The sequence below is a fragment of the Xenopus laevis genome, chromosome 9_10L (genome assembly GCF_017654675.1).
Source record: "Xenopus laevis strain J_2021 chromosome 9_10L, Xenopus_laevis_v10.1, whole genome shotgun sequence".
Classification (NCBI taxonomy): domain Eukaryota; kingdom Metazoa; phylum Chordata; class Amphibia; order Anura; family Pipidae; genus Xenopus; species Xenopus laevis.
In genome coordinates, this window is record NC_054387.1 from 128,833,192 (window position 1) to 128,847,900 (window position 14,709).

Here is a 14,709-nt window from a genome sequence, read left to right on the forward strand (position 1 = left end):
AGACTCTAGTTGTTAAAAAAGCTGACATTAGGAAATATTACACAAATGGACATTTTAGAAAAATACAAAGATATTGGGGAAAAAAGTCATTAATTGATTCATACTATTTGAGAATAAGTTTTGTGAAGGTGAACTGATGAAAATGAACATAAAGGTGCATTTCTATTGGCTTATTCTATTGTTATTATTTTTCCTGGAATCTGATAGTGAACGATTTACTCTCCCTTAGATCTCCACCTTGGTGTCTCTCATATCCTATGCAATTAAACTGGTCACCTTGGGATGTGCCTGCTCTGACCCAACCATTAAGAACGTAAGTACTAGTGGTTTTAAGCCAATGTATAGAATACTGTATTTTTGGGTTATGTAGGCCTGCTTTTAAAAAGAAGTCGCTATAAAGTTCTGCTATTTATATACCGAGCAAAAAAATTTCAAGGATAAGTAAACCTTAAAAATAAGTGAATACAAAATCAACGAGGGGGCTATTCTAAGCACTTTTGCAATGTACATTTATTTATTTTTTTATATCCCAAGATATTAAAGGATACATGTAGTGTAAATGATACATGATAGATGAATAAAATCTCTTAAAACATCGCCACCTTCCGGTCATTTTCCCACCAGTCAGACCAACAAGTAGTCAAGGAAGTTGTCAGGAGAAAGAAAGAGGCTGCTCTGATGTTCTTCTGCTTAGGAAAGATTTGAGAAAGTTTTCTAATTTTTCCTAAGCAGAAGAACATCAGAGCAGCCTTTCTCTTGACAACCTCCTTAACTTTCAGGCCACAAAGTAAATTAATACATAGCCTTACACTTTCGTACACTTGGGCACTTAATCATAGAGCCTGCCTATTTTTGTTTGGGTGTAAGATGGCTCCTGCAAATCAAATGTTCTACTGTTTTGAAAAAGGTAGGGGAAACAGGTCTGTATGGGGGGATGCAGTCATTTTGTTGAGAAAGTGGTAGCCAGGCATCTCCATAGGGCAGACAGAGTATAACCACACAGGGAGCATAGGGCAGGCAGAGTATGGCACACACAGGGAGCATTGGGAAAAACAGAGTATGGCACACACAGGGAGCATAAGGCAGGGAAAGTATGGCACACACGGAGCATGGGGAAGGCAGCATATGACACACACAGGGAGCATAGGGAGGGCATAGTATGGCACTCACAGGGAGTATTGTTCAGGCATAGTATGGCACACATAGGTAGTATGGGGGAAAGCAGAGTATGGCGCACACAGGGAGCATGGGGAAGGCAACATATGGCAAACACAGGGAGCATAGGGAAGTCCGAGCATGGAACACACAGGGAGCATAGGACAGGCAGAGTGTGACACACACAGGGAGCATAGGGCAGGTAGAGTATGGTACACACAGGGAGCATAGGGCAGGCAGAGTATGACACACACAGGGAGCATAGGGCAGGCAGAGTAGGGCACAGACAGGGAGCATAGTGCAGACAGAGTATGGCACACACAGGGAGCATAGGGCAGCCAGAGTATGGCACACACAGGGAGCATAGGGCAGGCAGAGTATGGCACACACAGGGAGCATATGGCAGGCAGAGTATGGTACACACAGGGAGCATAGGGCAGGCAGAGTATGACACAAAACAAACAGAATCACTGGCACACGTGGCAATTCAAGTGCCGGGTTACCCCGTGCTCTTTATTGCACGTCCGCACAATAAAGAGCACGGGGTAACCCGGCACTTGAATTGCCACGTGTGCCAGTGATTCTGTTTGTTTTGTACGTATTCCTGGGGGTTGCCGTGCCCTCTACACTGTGCACCGGGCTCAAACTGCCAAACTGTAAGGAGAGTGTGCGCTGCTTCATCCGAGTTCCTGCAGAGTATGACACACACAGGGAATATAGGGCAGGCAGAGTATGATACACACAGGGAGCATGGGGAAGGCAGAGCATGGCACACACAGGGACCATGAGGAAGGCAGAGTAGGGCACACAGAGGGAGCATATGGCAGGCTGAACAGAGCAGGAGACAGGTAAACCTATCAGGACCACTCTAAGATGTGTGACATAAAGTGACACAGTGCTGGTGCCCTTCCAGCAGTTGTGAGCAGTTTCAGTCTGGGTCTCAGGTGTGAACAGTACAGGGCTTTAGGGGTGTGAACAATAGAGGTGTTACAGTGTGAATAATACAGGGGGGGTTACATGTGTGAACAATACAGGGGATTACAGTATGAATTTGAGGTGTAAACAATGCAGGGACCAGTTAATCTCAGTTCTGATACCTTTTAAAGTTTGCACATGGTAAGAAGACACAACAGGCAGACTTTCTGGTGGGGGGACACACAAGGGGGGTCCTGTGGCACCAGTTGGACAGCCCTTGCCTGTAAAATAAAAAGTGCTTTACATATGCAGATTTGCACAGTTTTTGTGCTTTGAAATATCTTTTATAATGGGATTATAAAAGTAGATTTAGCAGAGTAACAAAGGAATTTGAGGAACAATACTTATCGATTCTCCTCTTAAAGGACAAGGAAAGTTAAACTAAAGGAGTAGCTAGAAATGTTGTACATTATGTTTTTGGCTACTGTATCAGCCCCAGGCAACCACAGCCCTTTAGCAGTAAAGATCTGTGTCTCCAAAGATGCCCCAGTAGCTCCCCATCTTCTTTTCTGCTGATTCACTGCACAACATGCTCTGTGCTGCTGTCACTTACTGAGCTTAGGGAGCCACTCACAATATACAGTACACATAGAATAGAAATGTCACAATATAAGGCTGATTAGTAATTAATACACATAATTACTACATGGCAGCACAGAAACCAGTGCAATTAGCATCAGAATTTAATAATCAGCAAACCTGTAGCATCATCTTATATGACAGACCAACCGCACTTCTGCTTGATTATTTGTGACGACCCCTAAGCTTAGCTTCTCAACAGCCAATCAGAGCCCACTGAGCATGTGAGTGTCACAGACACTTTCCAAGATGGTGACCCCCTGTGGAAAGTTTGAAGTCCTGAATCATTGCAGCTATTGACAAGCTGAAACTTTAGGCTGGTTCAATAAATTCACTATATAAAACCTGGCATTTTTAGCCATATTCATTTTTAGGGTTTAGTTCTCCTTTAATATTTTCATTTGACACAAAAACTATGGTGGAGCTTTAGAAAAAGATATTAAATAGTGACCTTTTACTGCAAAAAACTATGGTCATGGTGGGAGCAGAGGTCCCTATTTAAGGCAGGATAGAATATAAATATAACATGCTCTTCTTTGTTTTTGGAACAGCTTTCTCTTCTCTTTGCTTGCACAATGGTCTCCCTGTGGCTCAGACGGTGTATGCGAGTGCCAGATGTAAGTAACTACAGCACATGCATTGTATTTAATGATGAACATATTGAGAACCTTCCTTGCAGGGATCACAAACACCCTCATGTTCTGAGACATCTACTCACCCAATTGAACTATAAAGCTTGTTGGACAAGGGACAGATTTAATAGTTGGGACCTCTCTGGAGCTGCTCTCAAGTTCTACTTACATTGTTTCAGGCAAAATGGAGCATTGTACTGTGACAATGATATACCATTAAACATTTAAAGGGCTTTCCCTCTATTCTTCTACAATTGGAAAGAACTTTTCCTGAGATTCCCTACTGTGCATGTTCCCTCCTAGATCTGGTGCTGGGTAAGTCTGAGAGAAGCGAAGGAGATGGCTACATGGCATTTAGGAACAACTTCTCCTGGCTAATGTGGTACAGGTTGTTATCTAGAAACCTCCATATTATTATTTTTAAATGATTTCCTTTTTCTCTGTAATAATAAAACATTAGTTTGTACTTGATCTCAAATAAGATATAATTAATCCTTATTGAAGTCAAAACAAGATATTTGGGTTTATTCAACGTTTACATTATTTTTTAGTATGGAAATTATTTAAAGCATGGAAATCCAAATTATGTAAAAAATCCCTTATCCGGAAAACCCCTGGTCCCGAGCATTTTGGATAACAGCAAGAGTCAGTGATCACTGGGATTTTCATAAGTTCATGTGTCTGCAAATAAGCAGACTGGAAGCCTTAAATTAAGTATAATATCCCAGACTTCTAATTTAACATTGAGGTGTGTCCAGTTTATAGTTCATGCACAGAACTTTTTGACATATATATACATATTGAGATAATATATATAAAAAGTTTAATATATGATATTTATTTTCAACTTTTCAAGGCAATCTCAGATTCCTTCTTCTGTTTGACAATAGAGCAACTCCTTCTTATGTAATGGCCGCTCTCTTATAGATGTACTTAAAGCTCTTGGAGCATGCTCAGAAAGGTTGATCCTGATAAACAATGTACCAACTCATGTATCAGACTCTAGTTGTTAAAAAAGCTGACATTAGGAAATATTACACAAATTTTAGAAAAATACAAAGATATTGGGGGAAAAAGTCATTAATTGATTCATACTATTTGAGAATAAGTTTTGTGAAGGTGAACTGCCCCTTTACTTTTCATCTGGAGATGAAAATTAACATAAAAGTGCATTTCTATTGGCTTATTCTATTGTAATTATTTTTCTTGGAAACTGATAGTGAACAATTTACTCTCTCTTAGATCTCTCATATCCTGTCTCTCATATCCTATGTGCCTAACCTGGTCACCTTGGGATGTGCATGCTCTGACCCAAGTGTTAAGAACGTAAGTACTACTGGTTTTAAGCCAATGTATAGAATACTGTATTTTTTGGGTTATGTAGGCCTGCTGTTATTAATAAGAAGTCACTATAAAGTTCTGCTATTTATATACAGAGCAAAAAAATTAAAAAGATAAGTAAACCTTAAAAATAAGTTAATACACAATCAACGAGGGGGCTATTCTAAGCACTTTTGCACATTGTACATTTATTATTTATTTATTTTAGATCCCAAGATATTAAAGGATACATGAACTGTAAATGATACATGATACATAAACAAAAGGATACATAAACATAAATTAAATTGGTTACAACATCACCACCTGCTGGTCATTTTCCAACCAGAAAGAGGCTGCTCTGATGTTCTTCTGCTTAGGAAAGATTTGAGAAAGGTTTCTATTTTTTTCCTAAGCAGAAGAACATCAGAGCAGCCTCTTTCTTTCTCCTGACAACTTCCTTGACTACTTGGTGGTCAGACTGGTGGGAAAATGACCAGCAGGTGGCGACATTGTAACACAATTTATTTATGTTAACAGTATATGTATCCCTTAATATCTTGGAATAACAACAAAATAAATAATGAATGTACATTAAAAAGTGCTTAGAATAGCCCCCCCCCCATTAATTTTACATTCACTTATTTTTAAGGTTTACTTAACCTTTACGGTGACTCCTAATATCCTTATATGTTTCATAAAGGGACAAATTGCCATTATTAACCAATAATATTCTTGTTTTTTAAAACATAAATACAGTTCCTTGCAAAAAATTAAAGCTGACCATACTTTTAAGATCCCCTTGTTGGTAAGGTTCCCAAATTGTATCAATTGAAACACATCACTGCACCTCGCAATTTCCCTAACTTTTCCCAAAAGTCAGAGTAGTACAGCAGAGTTGAATGGTGCCCTCTTGCCCCGCATAATCTTCTCCTCCAAGCTATTAACCACACTGAGCATGAGCAGTTTAAACTAGATCTAGAGCAGTTACAAAGGCACATGCTCGGTGTTGGTGATTGCTCGGGGAGAAGATTAGGTGGTGTAAGATGGCTGTTATAAATGATACATTCAAAGAAAGAAATTCCAAATGCATTTAACAGGGCAACGGGTACAGACCCTTAAAAACAACGTTGTACACTGCACGCTGAATACTTAACATACTCACGAGGGGTGGCTATACTGAGGAAAAATGATTAGTCCCAATATTGAGAAAGTAATGTCGGACAGATATGGTAGATTTCTTATTCTGAAGGTAACAATTCAGACATATACCATGATTCTTGTTAATGTTTACTCTCCCCACCCCCCGGGGACCTAAGGCTCCTGCAGACTACCCTTAATAAAATAGCGACACAGGGTAATTACCAAACCTATTGGCTGGGAAATTTCAATTCAGTCCCTGATCCGGCGGTGGAGCCTTGGAAGACCAAAGAGATGTTTGGAGATGGTTCCATCCATCTGAGAAACAATACTCATGCTATACAACATCCACCTCTGCTCTGTCCCAAATAGATTTAGTGCTGGCCTCTCCCTCTGCTTTAAAGAAGGTGACCTCTGTCTCCTTTACCCAGAGAATTTGTTCTGATCATACCCCCTCTCCTATTGGATTTGCAATTGGGAGGAGGCATTGGGACAAGACAGTGGAAATTACCCCCAAAATGGATTGCCCATGAATTAGTTAGAGATACAGCTAGGGCACAATACTGGGAATACTGGAAAATTAATCAGGACACTGCCTCGGAACAGGTAGTTTGGGACACAAGTAAGGCCTGCATTTCCCTAGTAAAAGGGGCCAGAAACAGGCAGGATGCAGAGTTGGAATGCCTTACGAGGAAGCTACCACAAGCTGAAACAGCAATTGCTGACAATCAAGCAGAACCATCGAGTCTTGCCTTAGCGCGGCCCAGAGGGCTGTTAATCAAGCTTACACATATAAATATTCCCAGTGGGAACTTCGGAGAGCTGCCTCCTGGTACAACAAAGGGGATACATGTGGCAAACTCCTTGCTATCCTTACTAAAGACCCTAGACAAATTACCTCTATTTCCATGTTTTGCTCTCAAGTGGGTCAGGAGATCTGTGCACAGGACCAGATTCTCTCAGAATTTGTCAAATTCTACTCTGGCCTTTACAGCTTCAAGGTACAGTGTTCCGTAGACTCTTTAGACCAGTACCTGAATGTAATCCGAATTTCTAAACTCACTTATGAAGATGCTGAACCTCTAAATTGTTACATTACGGCTGACAATATTTCGGACATCACAGTCACATTCCCCAATGGGAGATCCCCCACAAGCACATAAAGACCTAGTGGTGCCCAGACTCTGTTCATTGTTAAATGCTATAACCCAGGGAGCACTTCTCCCAGATAGCACCAAACTTGTTACCATTACTCTAATTCTTAAAACAGGCAAACCACATGATAGATGTGAATCTTACAGGCCTATTTCACTCCTGAACTCGGACATCAAGGTACTGGCTAAAGTTCTGGCGAATAGGCTTAAAAAAGTAATTGAGGGGGCGCAGCTTGACACGGAGCCGCGTGGCAGCATAGTGGGAGAGTTCCATCTGCGCTGACCTGTGCCAGCTCTTTACAGCATCGGGGAAAATGGGGAAAACACACAGAGCAAAGCCGGAGAAAGACAAATCTCCTGGGCGAAGATCTCAGGCAGCCTCAGGCGATATAGCGCCGCTTTTCTTTAAAAAAAACCCCGGAGCGTCTGGAATCCAAGATGGCGCCCATGCGAGACGCTTCTGAGGAGGAGGAAGCTGCTTCATACAAAGAGCAGTCGGAAATGGACAGCGAAGCAGAGGAGGAATTAGGCTTAAGGGATTACATTGCCAACCTCTCTTCTAAAGCAGATATTAAAGAGATGCTGCAACAGGTAACCTCTACAATAAAGGAGGAAATCCAGGACATTAAAAAAGATATGATTTCCCTGGCTGCACGCACAGAGGATGTAGAATCCAATCTAACCAAGTGCACATCTAACCAGAAAACGATTTACAAACACATTCAACAGCAAGATACTATTATACAAGAACTACAGAGACAGCTGGAGGACCAAGAAAATAGGAGCAGGAGGAGCAACATCAGAGTCAGAGGGGTCCCTGAAGTGGTGCAAGCAGAAGATATCCACTCAGCACTGAAACATATTTTTAATAGCATATTAAAGAGAGACCCCGAGACAGAAATCCAGATTGATAGGGCTCTTAGTGTCCAGAAACCTAAAGCGGCTCCTTTGAACGCTCCAAGAGACATCCTATGCTGTCTACATAATTTTTCTCTAAAGGAGGAAATCATGTTGAAGTCAAGAGAGACTACCAACCTATCGTATGAGGATAATATCATTAAACTCTTCCAAGACATGTCAAGAACTACCCTATTTAAATGTAAGATGCTAAATCTCTCACTGAAAATATTCCCTATAGGTGGGGATACCCTTTTTCCCTATCTGCTACCAAGGATGGCAACTCTGCAGTAATACGCACGCCAATGGACACTGAGACTTTCATGACAAAACTTCGTCTGCCTAAAATCGACCTCCCAGGATGGATCCCAGAGCACGGCAAAATATCAGATTTGTCTTTCGATCTTCAAGGGGAATGGTCACAGAACTACACTCCTAAAAGAACACCAAGACCATCAAGAAGACTAGAGAAAACTTGAGACTTACTTAGCTTCACCTATGTTTCTTCAAATTTCCCAGAGACATCTTCTTTGTTTCACGAGAACAAAAGACCTCCATGACCGTCTGAACTTATATCCTGGGTCATTGGTGAAGTATATATAATGTCAAATATTTTCGCTGTTCTGATTCTTTGTTCTGTTTTTCGTTTCTAATTAACATGAGAGACTTTTAACTATTTTAAACGCTTTTACATAGTTACATAGTTACATAGTTAAATTGGGTTGAAAAAAGACAAAGTCCATCAAGTTCAACCCCTCCAAATGAAAACCCAGCATCCATACATACACCCCTCTCTACTTTTAATTAAATTCTATATACACACATACCTATACTAACTATAGAGTTTAGTATCACAATAGCCTTTGATATTATGTCTGTCCAAAAAATCATCCAAACCATTCTTAAAGGCATTAACTGAATCAGCATCACAACATCACCCGGCAGTGCATTCCCCAACCTCACTGTCCTGACTGTGATGAACCCCCTACGTTGCTTCAAATGAAAGTTCTTTTCTTCTAGTCTAAAGGGGAGGCCTCTGGTACGGTGATCCACTTTATCGGTAAAAAGGTCCCCTGCCATTTGTCTATAATGTCCTCTAATGTACTTGTAAAGTGTAATCATGTCCCCTCACAAGCGCCTTTTTTCCAGAGAAAACAACCCCAACCTTCACAGTCTACCCTCATAATTTAAGTCTTCCGTCCCTCTAACCAATTTAGTTGCACTTAGTCTCTGCACTCTCTCCAGCTCATTTATATCCCTCTTAAGGACTGGAGTCCAAAACTGCCCCCATACTCCAGATGAGGCCTCACCAGGGACCTATAAAGAGGCATAATTATCTTTTCATCCCTTGAGTTAATGCCCTTTTTTATGCAAGACAGAACTTTATTTGCTTTAGTAGCCACAGAATGACACTGCCCAGAATTAGACAACGTGTTATCTACAAAGACCCCTAGATCCTTCTCCTTTAAGGAAACTCCCAACACACTGCCATTTAGTGTTTAACTTGCATTTATATTATTTTTGCCAAAGTGCATAACCTTGCATTTATCAACATTGAACCTCATTTTCCAGTTTTCTGCCCAGTTTTCCAGTTTAGACAAATCACTGTGCAAAGTGGCAGCATCCTGCATGGAACCTATAGTTCTGCACAATTTAGTATCATCTGCAAAAATAGAAACAGTACTTTCAATGGCCACCTCCAGGTCATTAATAAACAAGTTGAAAAGCAAGGGACCTAGTACAGAGCCCTGCGGTACTTCACTAACAACACTGGTCCAATTAGAAAATGTTCCATTTACTACCACTCTTTGTAGTCTATCTTTTAGCCAGTTCTCTATCCAGGTACAAATACTATGATCCAGGCCAACATTCCTTAATTTAACCAGTAACATTTTGTGTGGCACTGTATCAAATGCTTTAGCAAAATCTAAGTAAATCACATCCACTGCCATCCCATAATCGAGGTCTCTACTTACATTCTCATAAAAAGAAATTAAGTTACCGTAGTCTGGCAAGATCTATTACGCATAAAACCATGCTGGCACAAACTCATAGTATTATGATTTGCTATGAAGTCCAGTATCTTATCCTTTATTAACCCTTCGAAAAGCTTTCCTACCACTGATGTCAGACTAACTGGCCTATAGTTTTGAGGCTGAGAACAGGATCCTTTTTTGAATAGAGGCACCACATTAGCAATTCGCCAGTCTCTCGGCACTATGCCAGATCTCAATGATTCTTGAAAAATTAAGTAAAGAGGTTTGGCAATCACAGAGCTAAGCTCGCTAATTACCCTGGGATGAATACCATCTGGCCCTGGACCTTTGTTAATCTTAACATGTTAATTTTATATTTACTCGCCTTAATATACAATTTTTTCTCAATTTTTTCTATTGAAAGGTATTTAAAAGCTTGATATACAGTAGTGGTTCTCTCACAAGTTATTTAGTTGTTATCTGTTGTTCCGATTTTTGCTTTGTTCGTTTCTTCTTCATGGCCAAATAGTGGCCCTCATACCTTTCCCCACATTCTCCCTTATCTAGAAATCAACTTTTTCAGCTTGGCTGGACCTGGTCAGTTAACCGTGGGTCATACTACACAACTACTTGGACTATCTTTACTCCTAGCCAACCACTAACCCCCAAAGAACATGGTGTTATACACCTTAGCCGCTATTACACCCCCCCCAGCTAAGGGCTTCGGCCCCAGTAAGTCTACCGCGGCATTTGCTCTCTCCCACAATCCTCCTTTACATTACGGGTGTGTTGATTGCACATTGTTTTCTTCCCCTGTTTCTATCCCACATCTTGCAAGCTGACAATGAGTTTGAGCGTTTTTGTTCCATATGGAAAAGATTTCAGTTTTTAGACCATGGCTGATGCAAATAATATAGAATATACAGTTCTTTATTTTAATGTGAATGGGATCAATGAACCTGTGAAAAGAGCCCAAATTTTCCATGTATGCAAAACATATAAGGCCAAAATAGTTATGTTTCAGGAGACGCATTTTAAAGAAAACCACCTACCTGCTTTGTACCTTAAATCTTACCCCCACATATTTATATATGAGTAACAATCCTGTTAAGAAATCCCTAGGGGTCTTAACATTAATCCATAAGGATTTACCTTTTCAACTTTTAGACACATTAGCGGACAAAGAACGGTGGTTTATTATAATAAAAGGAAGACTAGCTGATCAGGTGTGCACAATAGCTAATGTATATGTTCCTAATACAGGACAGGTAAACTACATCAAACACTTTCTGAAAGTATTGGACAACTTTAAGGAAGGTATTTTGATACTAGGTGGAGACTTTAATCTTACGCTTAACCCCTTGTCTGATACATCATCCAAGAAGAGTAGCATCTCTTTTAAGGGTTTGAAAGAAGTTAAACAAGTACTCACGGAGTTGCAGTTGGTGGATGTGTGGAAAGTTCTAAACCCTACAAAAAAAGACTTCACGCATTTTTCTAAAGTTCATTCTGTTTATTCTAGGATTGACTATGTCTTTGTTTCACAATCTTGGCTCCATTTATTTACAATAGCTGCAATAGGAACTTCTATTTTATCGGATCATTGCCCAGTAATTACATTGTTTCTTCTCCCAAACAGATTGAAAGCCGTTTTTAATTGGCGGCTTAATGAAACTGTTACACAGATGATAGACGTCAACAAATTCAATCCTGGTTATCACAAACAGTTCAAATAAATAACACCCCGCACACATCACCAGCGACACTTTGGGAAACCCTTAAATGTGTCTTGAGAGGAAAATTATTGGCCATTAAAAAAGAAAGAGAGAAACAGATAAAGGAATTATTACAGGACATAGCAGCATTAGAACAAACTCATAAAAGGATACTTGCCCAAAAAACCTTAACCAATTTAGAGAGTAAGACGCTGCAACTAAAGGCTATATTAGACCAGAAGGTTCAAAAAGCCTATATGAGGGTTAAACAAAAAAATTACGAACTAAATGATAAATGTACTAAACATTTTGCTAATTCACTTAAAAAACTACAACCCCACACACACATTATAACTATTAAGGATAACGATAAGACTCACTATAATACAAAAGGAATTGCTAATGCTTTTCAGGATTATTATCAGTCCCTCTATAAACTCAAGACACCTTCACCTCAGACTGATCAGACTGCTAGTATAGAGAAATTTATAGATGAGGCAGGTCTTCCTCAAATTTCCCTAGAACAAGCTCAACTATTAGAGGATCCCTTCACTTACAATGAAATAGAAGAATGCATAGACTCCCTTCCTTCAAGGAAAAGCCCTGGACCTGACAGCTATACCGCATTGTTCTGTAAAGCATTTAAAAAAGATATCATCCCCCTTCTCCTTCGATACTATAATTTTATCACTAGAGACAAATGATTTTCACCCCCAAGCTCAAGAAGCTTATATCACCATAATTCCAAAACCGGGAAAAGATCCCCAACTATGCACTAGCTATAGACCCATATCTCTGATCAATTTGGATATGAAAATATATGCCAAGATAATAAGCAATAGCCTAAAAACATACTTACCCCTCTTGATTCATTCAGATCAAGCTGGTTTTGTTCCTAAATGAGAAGGGAAAGACAAAACATTTAAAGTTATGTCGTTAATTTGATATGCACAAATGAAAAACATACCTTCACTGATACTTACCACAGATGCGGAGAAAGCATTTGACAGGGTCTCATGGCTTTTCCTTGACAAGACTTTAGCCGGATTTGGTTTGGGCCCTATTATTAGACAAAGAATTATAACACTCTACAAAAAACCCACAGCAAGAATTAGAGTGAATGACATATTGTCCCCAACTCTCCGAATCGTCAATGGAACGAGGCAAGGCTGCCCGCTTTCACCAATTCTCTTTATATTAGTTATGGAAACATTACTGTCACAAATCAGAAATAACCCCAATATTTCAGGAATTGTAGCTGCAGGTAAAGAATACAAGTGCATTGCATTTGCAGATGATCTACTAATGTGCATTACCAAACCCATCACATCTCTTCCTAACATAGTTTCGCTGATGAAAACCTTTGGGGACCTGTCCAATTTTAAGGTTAATTATACTAAATCTGAAATTTTAAACATAAATATTCCAGAGTATCAAGCCAAAGTAATTAAACAGAATTTCTCATTTAAATGGGCTCAACCATTCCTTACATATTTGGGCATTAAAATTAGAGCTGATCTGGACAAATCCTATCAAGACAATTATATTCCATTATTACTTTCCCTCCAAAAAATGGTAGAAAATTGGAATAAGTTACATCTGTCTTGGTTCGGGTAAATACAATCTATAAAAATGATATTAATTCCAAAATTACTTTACCATTTCCAAGTCATGCCTGTCTGGGTTCCTCATTCCTTTTTCACCTCAGTTAAATCACTAATATTGAGATTCATTTGGAATGGGAAAAATCCGAAACATCATTTACTAATCATTTACTAATTTTACCCAAAAGAAAAGCAGGTCTGGGTTTACCAGATACTTACCTTTACTACTTGGCAGTACACCTGGCTCGCATCCTCTCTTGGGCCTCTGACAAGGTAAAGAAAGACTGGTGTGTCTTAGAACAGAGTCTATTTGATGACCCTATCATAAATAATCTGTGGATGGAAAGTGGAAATCTACCTAGGGAAATAAGCCAACACCCATTGGTTGGGGCGACTTTGAAAACATGGTATAAAAACAAGGAATCATATAAGCTAACCAGCCCTCCTTATGTACTTCAACCTTTATTGTTTAACCCAAACTTTCCCCCTAGTTTAGAGAAAGGTGCTTTCACCAGGTGGGGGAAATTGGGAAACAGAGACACAAACTTCATTAAAAATAATTAAATGATCCCTTTAGCTGAAATCCAAAAACGTTGGGGGCAACACCCATGTGATTTATGGGGTTATAACCAACTTCATTCCCACATCCAATCTAGAATATGTAACGACTGGCAGAGACCTGAAACCTCATGGGAATTACTATTATCTACACATTCAGTTACTGACAAACTGCTTTCTAAGTTCTATAAACTCTTATTAGAGGCAAAACCCCTATGTAACATAACTTTTTGTAAGACGTGGGAAATTGAACTGCAGATAACTTTACCAGGGTATCTGTGGGAAAAAATCTTCAAGAATATTCATAAAACCTCAAGAGCTTCCAGAACTAATGAATCAATTTATAAATTAATCACTAGGTGGCATTGCACTCCTGCTAGATTGAAAAGAATGTATCCTAACAGCTCAAACAAGTGTTGGAGGTGTAATCAGGCTGAAGGAACCAATATCCACATATGGTTTTCATGCCCCATTTTGGTTAAATTTTGGAGTGATATATCAGAAGCTATAAACAAGATAACACAACTTAATATCATGATACAAGACCACCCTGTTGTTATGCTGAATATCTTACCAGGTACTAATGATATGATAACTCATCCTCTTACGCTTCACCTTTTACAAGCAGCGAAAGCTCTAATTCCTAAGAAATGGAAATCAGTCAATCCTCCCACATACAAAGACTGGTTAACTAATATGGAAGAAATTAGAAAACTAGAGGAAATATCACATTTGATGAATAATGACAGTGCCAGTTACTGGACAATTTGGTCTCCCTGGTTAGATTTCCTCAGAAATAATTGTTAGAGTAATTATTTTATTATTCATTATCAAGAAGAATAGTTTATGTAATAAGTATTCATGTGTAGCCCCACTCACAATATAGACTTGTTGCTGTAATCTATTGATTTTTTTTTGTATAAAACGATATCACTTTTTTAATTAAGCTATGACTCATTGTCGGACTTGCTGATTTAAATGTTAGGAATGTGTAAATGTTTATT

At 39.3% G+C, this 14,709-nt stretch overlaps 1 protein-coding gene across 1 annotated transcript in view; it reads left to right on the forward strand.

Annotated features, from left to right (window-relative positions):
• LOC121398310 overlaps positions 1-14,709 on the forward strand; it is a 54,283-nt gene that overhangs the window by 19,452 nt on the left and 20,122 nt on the right. The window contains exons 10-12 of the mRNA XM_041577404.1: positions 230-313; positions 3,261-3,326; positions 4,584-4,667. Of these exons, the coding sequence (XP_041433338.1) occupies positions 230-313; positions 3,261-3,326; positions 4,584-4,667 (234 nt within the window). The remainder of the gene's footprint in view (positions 1-229; positions 314-3,260; positions 3,327-4,583; positions 4,668-14,709) is intronic.